Below are 10,437 nucleotides of genomic sequence, written 5' to 3'. Positions count from 1 at the left end.
ATATTTCCAGTATACGCTCGAGGTAATTATATTTTCGCACCTCTTGAAAGGGAAGATGCATTATAAACTCGGAAATGTAAGAGGACAATTATTCAAACATTTGATTTATAAATGTATGCATGTTCTAAATCTAATTTTGTATATACTTTATTAGTTAATATGTTACCGCACAAGTTCAAATTAATGGTATTTGTCACCATTGTGCTCTTTATGACTCATGGGTCCATGACCTTCTGGTTTATTATAAATAAAACTAAAAACAAGGTACCGACGCTATCGGACATGTAACCAGGCAGTTCACCATCGGTGAGCTGGGCTCTGACCAGGACCAGGGCCGGGTAACCATCAAGTCCATGGCCTGTCTCCACGTACAGCTCGCTCGCTGCAAAAATATCATGTTATCAGGAGCATACTGTTAAAAGTTAAAATTAGAAACAGTCATTGTTATGGTTCTGATTCGTCAGAGTACATGAATAATTCTGAAATTGATTAAAATCACTTAACTTATTAGATCGTAAAACGGTATTAATATTTTGTGATTTTCCTCACAAGACAAAGAGCATATGACAAAGACCGGTGAAAGCCCATTCACTTACAATCATTTGAGCGAGCCCGGACGGGGAAGGACATATTCTTGAAATCAGGGGTCGGCAGGGAACCAGTTCGCCACGCGCGGAACCGCACGATCACGCTGTCTTCTTGTTGAGAGTTCGGGCCCGTGAAATAAGTACCGTTCTCTGACAAGAAAACGTTCGTTTGCGAACGGTTTTTTGATTGTACAAAATATAAGAATGAAAACTACGCCAGATACCGCTTTTAGGACTCGCGTTATAAATAAATGCAGTCAAAGCCCTTTGGCTCGATATCCCAGGGACCGGCCAAAATACCTCGAACCTTGCGAGTATCAAGTCAAGCGGGAATGCTTATAAATAGATAAACAAAATCGGTCTTTTACATCATGTTCAACCCAGCGAGGAAATCGAGCCAAGCGATATCGAGCAAACGGGTTTCGACTGTATCTTGGAAACAGATTAAGCCATTGAATGTATCTATATATTTGTATTTATGATCATAAGATACTAAAAAGTTTAACACACTTAAATGATTTAACATAATGTAAATTATAGAAAAACTAACGCACGTTTTATCCCAGAAATTGAACATTTCATAATAAAAAGGTTTCGTAAAAATTTATTTCCAATACGTTGATGGCCTCTCGTTTACCTGTATATATAGCGAACCCATGTCTGCTATGCGGGGCGCTGGCTGTAATATTTACGTCGTTGTAATAGTAAATGACGCCACCAAACGGCTCCGGTATGTCGTCGTCCCTTGGAAGCCCGCCTGGGAGGAAAAACAGACATGATAGGCGTAAAAACATGGCACATTTGGACAAAAATCGACATACAAGGCAGTTGTTGACATCTTTGGGCATCAACTGATATATCGGGGCACATTCTGACATAATGTTGACTATAATGGAAACTATGGACATGTCGGGGCATATCGGGACATCTATTGACATACAGCGGAAACAATTGACATATCGGGACATGAATTTAACTATCGCGGTAACAACTGATATATCGGGGCAGCTATTGACATATCGCGGAAATAATCGACATATCGGAGCATCTATTGACATATCGGGCCAACTATTGACATATCGGGGCAATTGTTTACATACCCGGGAAGCAATTGACATATCGGTGCAACTATTGACATATCAAGGCAACTATTAACATATCAAGGAAACTATTAACATATCAGTGTAACTATTGACATATCAAGGCAACTATTAACATATCAAGGCCACTATTAACATATCGGTGAAACTTTTGACATATCGGTGCAACTATAGACATATCAAGGCAACTATTGACATATCGGTGTAACTATTGACATATCGGGGCAGCTATTGACATATCGGTGTAACTGTTGACATATCAAGGCAACTATTGCCATATCGGTGCATCTATTGACATATCGGGGCAACCATTGACATATCGGTGTAACTATTTACATATCAAGGCAACTATTGACATCTCGGGGCATATATTTTCATATCCTTGTAACTATTGACATATCAAGGCAACGTTTAACATATCAACGCAACTATTTGCATATCGGTGCATATATTGACATATCATGGCAACTATTGACATTTCGGGGCTTCTACTGACATATCGGTGTAACTCTTGACATATCAAGGCAACTTTTAACATATCAAGGCAACTATTAACATATCGTGGTAGCTATCAACATATCAGGGTAACTATTGAAATAACAAGGCAGCTATTGATATTTTGGGGCATCTGTTGACATATCATGGCAGCTATTAACATATCGGTGCAAGTATTGACATATTTAGGCAACTATTGACATCCCGAGTACCCGGGTACTCAAAATATCGAATATCGGGGGGATTATTGGCACATTGGGGCGATTATTGACATATCGGGGCAATTATTGACATATTGGGGCAACTATTGACATATCGACGCATCTATTAACATATCAAGGCATCTCTTGACATATTGGGACATCTATTGATATATCGGGCATATTTTAACATATCGGTCCAGCTTTTGAAATATCTGTGCAACTATTGACAAATAGAGGCAACTATTGACATATTGGGACAACTTTTAAAATATCAGGGTAACCATCGACAAATTGTGGTAACTATCGACATATCGGGGCAATTATTGACATATCGGGCCAACTTTACAAATATCAGACCAATCAGCGACATATCGGGGCAACTATCTACATATCGGGGCAACTATCTACATATCGGGGCAACTATCGACATATCGGGGCAACTATCGACATATCAGGGCAACCAGCGACATATCGGGGCAAATATCTACATATCGGGGCAACTATCTACATATCGGGACAACTATCGACATATCGGGGCAACTATTGACATATCGGGGCAACTATCGACATATCGGAGCAACTATTGACATATCGGGGCAACTATTGACATATCGGGGCAACTATTGACATATCGGGGCAACAATTGACATATCGGGGCAACTATCTACATATCGGGGCAACTATCTACATATCGGGGCAACTATCGACATATCGGGGCAACTATTGACATATCGGGACAACTATCGACATATCGGGGCAACTATTGACATATCGGGACAACTATCTACATATCGGGCAACTATCGACATATCGGGCAACTATTGACATATCAGGGCAACTATCGACATATCGGGGCAACTATTGACATATCGGGGCAACTATCTACATATCGGGGCAACTATTGACATATCGGGGCAACTATTGACATATCGGGGCAACTATTGACATATCGGGGCAACAATTGACATATCGGGGCAACTATCTACATATCGGGGCAACTATCTACATATCGGGGCAACTATTGACATATCGGGCAACTATTGACATATCGGGACAACTATCGACATATCGGGGCAACTATTGACATATCGGGACAACTATCTACATATCGGGGCAACTATCTACAGATCGAGGCAACTATCTACATATCGGGGCAACTATCGACATATCGGGGCAACTATTGACATATCGGGGCAACTATTGACATATCGGGGCAACTATTGACATATCGGGGCAACTATCTACATATCGGGGCAACTATCGACATATCGGGCAACTATTGACATATCGGGGCAACTATTAAAATATCGGGGCAACTATTGACATTTCGGGCAGACTGTTGATATACGTGTGCAACTATTAAAATAACAGGCAAACTTTTGACATAGCAGGCTAACTATTGACATATCAGGCCAACTATTGACTTATCAGCTCATATCGGGGTAACTATTAACATATTGGGCCAATTTTTGAGATATCGGGGCAACTATTGACATATTGCGGCAACCTTTTATATATTTGGCCATTTATTGACTTATCGGACCAACTGTTGACATATCGGGGCTACTATTGGCATACGGGGCAACAATTGTAATATAGGGACATCTATTGATATATCGCGGCAACTGTTGAAATATCAGGGCATTTATTTACAAATCAAGGCATCTATTTTCATATCGGATCATCATCGGGGCATCTATTTACATATCGGATCATCATCGGGGCATCTACTTACATAACGGATCATCATCGGGGGCATCTATTTACAAATCGGGGCAACTGTTTACATATCGGGGCAACTATTGACATATCGGGGCAAAAAATATAATATTAATAAGTGTGTATTTAAATATAAGGTATAAAACCTTTAAATCTTTAAACAGAATATAACTTTAATACACGTCTTCAATGATTTCAATAACAATCTTACAAAAAGCCTTATAGAAAAATATAAATAAAGAAAAATTAAAAAAAACACTATCTTACCCGTCTTGAAAAGGATGTAACCCAAACCAAACCATATTTGGCCTAATAAGTATATCTTTGAGGTACAAATCTACATACGTAATTTAGAAAATAAACGGTTATCAAACCCATTCCCGTGAAGATGAAGTCTTCGTTAGTCGCGTTCGGGGACTTGACCTGGACGTCCACGAGCAGGGGCGTCTCCCCGAGCCCGTGTGTGACGTTGACCAGCGCCTGACCACGTTTTCCCGAACGCAACGGTATCCATTTACTCTGGTAATCAGGAAAGCCTAGTCCGTGAGCTGAAAAGTGGCGGTCACTTAAGGAATGAATTGCGGGGTTGATGTCATTATCGGGGTATGAACGCAATTAGGCTGGTCAAAGTGTGTGGAGTCCGAAGAACTCCTTGCGTACTTTGACCAGCCTAATTGCGTTCATATACCCGATAATGACATCAACCCCGCAAAGCATAACTTATATTTACACCAATGGTTCATTATTTCATTCAAGAATTGTTAAAAAATACTTCATTTCATTTAGGAAAACCTTTCGGTAATCCTTTCTTACCCATTCTGTAAATAGAACGACCCGATTATTACCGGAAACATTTTTTCAAATGACATCACAATAACGCAGGAAAAGATCAACTACTTGAAATCACTGTTAAACGTAAAATTGAAACACTTATGGCAACAATACCTTTAAAACATTATACATTAACACTTTCTAAAATGTTGATTTATATTTTACGGGACATGCTGACACAATACAAACAATAACAATACCAATAGACTTTTAGTTTTCATGTATATTGTAATGCGATGAATTGCGATCCGAACATATCCGAAGATGTTGCGTTCATATATTGATAAACGCAATTGCCGAAAGGCAGTTCATTAAAGGAATGGAAGTTGTAAATATTAAGCACTGGATAGTATTTGATCGGACTGCGTGTGTTAACCAACACGTTGCATTATACATTAAAGTAAATTGACATTTACTGGAAACAGACACATTTTACAATTAACGTGAGCCAAATGTTTTAAAGATATACTCTTAATCCCAAATAAGATTTACAACAATTAATATAAATGTTTTAATATACCCCAAAGCATGAATATATGTCGAAAACAATGGTTCATATGAAGGATTACGAGTTTAATTTAAAAGAAAGGTGCAGAAAACACGGTATTTCTACCGTATACGATAGTAGATCACAGTAAATCTCACCAATCATTTAATATTTTTGCGTTTTCAGCTATTAGATACACGGTTACAATCAGTTATTAATATTTTCCATAAATTCATTATTGAGTAAGTAGCTAAAGGTTTATCACTCATTATTATATATTGAAATTATATATTATATTGATATATACATATCATCATACATGTTGTCCTGCTGAATGTTAATTGTATATTTCATGATATAATTATGTATATGTTTATAGACAATGTACTATGTACACGCCGTAATAAATATTTGTCTGCTGTCTGACTGTCATAATTAAGCTACATGTATGTTTTACATGTGTATGTATTGATTTTGAATAACGTTCAACGATACACCAAAAGAAAACAATTAAAGATTTCCAACAACCTTCGAAAAATATCATAATATCTAAATAGTTTAATTCTACGCCGTTAAAAATTCATTAATTAGTTGTAAATATTTCTTATTTTTTAATCCAGTTTTTTTAAGAATTAGATTGAAGTCTTAAAACGTCCATGGGCCGTATTCAATATAATTCTTATCCTAATCCTAAGAATCACTCAATCCATTCAGTCCATTGGTCAGTTATTTTAAGAGTCCAATCAAAAGACATGGATTTTAATCTTAAAATTAAGATAAATATAAGGTGGTTATGGAATACAGCCCCTGGAGCGTGTTTAATTTTAAGGAAAAAAACAATATTGTTTTTATTTTAAATGAAAACGGATATTAACTTAAAAAAAGTATTAAATCTTACCATTTTTGATTGCCAAAACACAAACTATTATCGAGACAAGCATTTTCGCTTGGAATAAGCGGTATCCCCACTGTATACTTATCCTCGCACTTTCTAATTAAGGATGGAATCCTAAGGATTAAAAATAAATATGATAATCTTAAACTTTTCCCTGACAAATCGAGAATGTTTTAATTTCGCAAGTATTTGTACAGAACTCCTGTACGGATTTCCGATAACCTGACGAAGCCCGTGAGGCGCTGTTTCAGTGCTGGGCACTATTATACCAATCCCCGGCTCTGATTGGAGGCAAATGAATTGTAAATTATAATCACGATCTACTTTTCCTTTGATCAGGTATTGTTGAAGATTCACCGTGACTCTGGGATGATCGAAATATTTCTAAGAATCAGTTAAAACAAACAAACAGATATAATGAATACTAGTATCTGCCCTTGGAAACAAAGCTTATGTAGTTTTAACGAGATAGTAAGTCGTTTAAACGAGAGAAAGACAAAAGCACGTATGTCACCTATCCTTATCAAAAGAGATTGACTTTATATGATGTCAAGTGGCACTCTTCTTTAAAATCAACACATACACATGTATAACAAACATAAATTTTAAGTGATATATTTTTAACTACCTACTAAATCAAACATTTATGAAAATAATAATTACTGATAACAATATTGTAACCGTGTTTTTAATAACCGAAAACGCAAAAATAGTAAATGATTAGTGAGGGCTAAAATATTTACTGTGATAAACTATAGTCTCCTAAGGTGGGAATACCATGCGTTCTGCACCTTTTCTTCAAATTAAACTCGGTATCCTTGATAAGAACCATTGTTTTCTACAATGAAAGAAATGAGCATAAAACGCGCTATTTCTACCCTATGAGACTAAAGTGGACCTTAGTAAATAGTTAAGCATTCGCCAATCATTTCTTGATTGATTTTTTGATATCTTGTTATCAGTAATTAATATTTTCCATAATGCATTATTTAGTAAGTAGTTAAAGGTTTATCAGTCAAAAACGATGTTTGTTGAAAGAGTGATCTTCAGATCTAAAACAAAAATAACTTTACTATTTCTTCACCATGTTAAATGAAACATCACGCAGTCTACACAATGTCTACATCAACACAAAAATAACGAGGACATTCTCTATAATACTCTACCTCAACCCGCTATCTAAGTTCATTTATTGCAGGATTCGATAGCAACCGACTATTTTGTCGAATAATAAATACTGATAATATCTTTCTTAGTACCCTTTATACACACATCATTAACGTAGCTTTCTAATACATATGCTGTTTCAGTTATGCAAAGATCCTGTTATTATGGAGTTTTCCTTATTTTAGTTGGCGTAGCGGTCACATTTTCGGTCCAATATAGCGTACATGATATCCTCATAACTCTCTAACCACATGCAACGTTTCGTAAATTAGCTTGCATACTTCTTGAGCCATTTTGAGTTGCTTTCCGGCCGGCCGGACGGCCAAGGTGAACATTAACAGTCCACACAAGTGAAACTTGTATGATACTAATAACTGACATGACAAAGTCAGAGAAATAAGCCTTACTACACATTGTTCGTGTTGTCACTGTATCTTTTTCTTGGATATGCCAGCAATGAGCGAAGCGGTCATTCATGTTGCGCTGTGAGGAGACTGATACTTCTAAACGCATATCAAGATACAACGGACAGTACGTTTCCGACAGGGAAGTGCGCGTATCTTCATTTTGCAGTGCTAAAACTATGACATTGTAACCATAAAGGCCATATACTTTGTTAACCGCATGTCACGGAAATGCCATATTATGAGATATAAATCTGATTACTACAATATCATGATAATGCATGGCAAATGTGCTTGTTTAAATGATATTGTATCAGACTTTCTGATATATACATTGTACATGAATGGGATACCTGACCCTGAATGCGTTTGGGTTAATGTGCTCTATTAAGGTATCTCAGTTTGATATCAGCTGCTGATGGTCATCATGAGCTGCAAAATTATGTATATCGGTAAAGCAGGTCAAACCAATCAGGTATAAACTAAAGCCATAACAAAGAAAACGAACACACCACGGACGCCACCTCAATACAGGAATGGTTAAATGTCATGTTTTGATAAAGCTGACCAACATTCTGTCATTGTAAAGTCAATTTGATATACCATTTTACTACTGGACCAAGCTAATTACTGGTATAATCTAAAAATAAATATCTATTATTATGTTCGTTCAAAATTAAGTTGAGAAATTTACTATTTTAAAGCTGTTTTAAAAGATAGAGGTGATTCCAGGGAATGAGTTAAAATTTGGGTTAAAAGGAATAATAATTTTAAAAATAATTCCTCGGGAATACGCCTGAAGGGGGGCTCCCGTCTCATGGAAAATCACTTGCATCTTGAGTTGTCTCTGCAAAACTGTCAAGGAGGGAACATTAATCAGATAGCACACTTCTTCACTGGCGAAAAGCAAATGTTTTTATACATGTTTATGCAAAGTCAAGGACATGGACATTAAGTCAAGAGTGGAGCACCATTATCGCCAGCGCTCATGGTCTTATACGGACACATCTTTCTCCTGGGTCAGCCCACTGAAAGATGTCTGAAACAGAGAAATATTTAGAAATATATTCATTCACTTGTCAAGTAAAATACGCGTGGTATCCGTAGTTTATATACATGTATATTGAAAAATCAAAATATCTTGTAAAATTATACGTCGTACCTCCTTCGTTTGTCACTGATGTCCAAACCATCACAATCGCAAGGCCGTTCACTGAGCGTTGAGTGTTCCTTCCGTTACCAAACACGCTGGCAACGCAAACCAGTCCGCCATTGATAACGTCAGTGGGACGCCAGAAGCGTACCGACTCATGCGAATACGCGTACGTTAAACCTCCATATGTACAAATTGGATCCCGCACGGTGGCGCTGTACGCCATAACGCCACTTCCGGGGAACCGGTAGCCGACGTTTGGACCATCTACGGCTTCCACCTGATAGATGACCTCACATGGTTACAATTGCGATACATATATGATATTATTTTGATAATTTGATACATGGCCACGTAAAGAACATTTCTTTAAAAGTATTTAAAAATCGGGCCAACAGATTCTGGGAAAAACTATTTTCAAAGTTTTCAATTAAGACATATAAGGAAAATAAGCTCCACCCCCTGGCCGCGATGGGTTTTTTTACGAATCAACATGGGGTGAAGGAATTTGTTATAGGGTCATTATTTTTAAATCAGGATGACGGTTTCTAACAAGAAGATTTTCCTTTAGGCTGTCATAGCAACCAGAGTTATGCCTGGAACAACTTTTTATTGAGATATCTGGGAGAGGACCACCAAAGGAACATTCCTGTGAAGTTAAGTTGAATTAATCTCAGTGGTTTAGAAGGGACGATGGACGACAACCCCCCTTTCACAATAGCTCAACTTGAGCACGTCTTGCTCAGTATGTACCCACCCATGCTCTGGTAAAGGAGTCAAAATGACCGGAAGTAAGCGGAATCTCCAGCTTGTTCGTCGACCACTTCCGGTCCAATGTCCATTTCGGCGGTGAAGGCTGGCCGGAGTGACGATGCAGCCCACGCGTACATCTCAATCATACCAGAATCCGTCAGTCGACCTGCACCAGAAAAACAGAACAGCAGGCTTATATCACTAAAATACTAGTACTTTAAAGTAGCGCAGATTTTTAATACAGTCAAGAAATAGCGGAACTGTACTACTAACTTTGGTGTTCAATGTCATGTTGAATAAAACAACAAGAACAGCAGTCACTTTAAGTGTTCAAGAAAACTACAAATTAATTCATCAAACTATATGGCCGATACAGGCATATTCAAGTTCTCAATTCTACGTAATGTATAAAAAATAGTGTTCTTTTAACAAGTTATGAAATCTCCCAACATTTTACACACCTGTGTCAGAGACCCATACCCGTATGCGGCGGTCGTTGAAGGCGTACAGAAAGTACTCGTCGTCAGGGGTATTGTCCGGATATGATACGAAACTCGCACCTGTAGAATGTAGTAAGACGTATAACTGAGAGATTGCGGAAGCTATCTGTACGTGTATGAATAACTGCTTTAACGTTTTGTAT

At 37.5% G+C, this 10,437-nt stretch overlaps 1 protein-coding gene across 1 annotated transcript; it reads right to left on the bottom strand.

Annotated features, from left to right (window-relative positions):
* Nucleotides 1–215: 215 nt before the first annotated feature.
* Nucleotides 216–9,267, bottom strand: LOC128210509 (uncharacterized). Its single transcript, XM_052914859.1, has 5 exons — nucleotides 9,051–9,267; nucleotides 4,479–4,652; nucleotides 1,225–1,344; nucleotides 597–737; nucleotides 216–382 (listed from the first exon to the last, which is right to left on the bottom strand). The coding sequence occupies exons 1-5, from the start codon at nucleotides 9,265–9,267 to the stop codon at nucleotides 216–218; spliced, it is 819 nt and encodes a 272-aa protein (XP_052770819.1).
* Nucleotides 9,268–10,437: the final 1,170 nt, after the last annotated feature.

Source organism: Mya arenaria, chromosome 12 (assembly GCF_026914265.1).
Source record: "Mya arenaria isolate MELC-2E11 chromosome 12, ASM2691426v1".
NCBI lineage: Eukaryota > Metazoa > Mollusca > Bivalvia > Myida > Myidae > Mya > Mya arenaria.
Note: the sequence above shows the minus strand (reverse complement) of the source record. Positions and strands in the feature narration are given on the sequence as shown.

Coding starts and splice junctions, on each gene's coding strand:
- LOC128210509 (XM_052914859.1), bottom strand. CDS start 9,267: ATGGCGTACAGCGCCACCGTGCGGGATCCAATTTGTACATATGGAGGT. Junction 1,345..4,478: donor CTTCATCTTCACGGGAATGG/GTTTGATAACCG, acceptor TTTTCCTCCCAG/GCGGGCTTCCAAGGGACGAC. Junction 738..1,224: donor TGGGTTCGCTATATATACAG/GTAAACGAGAGG, acceptor TTTTCTTGTCAG/AGAACGGTACTTATTTCACG.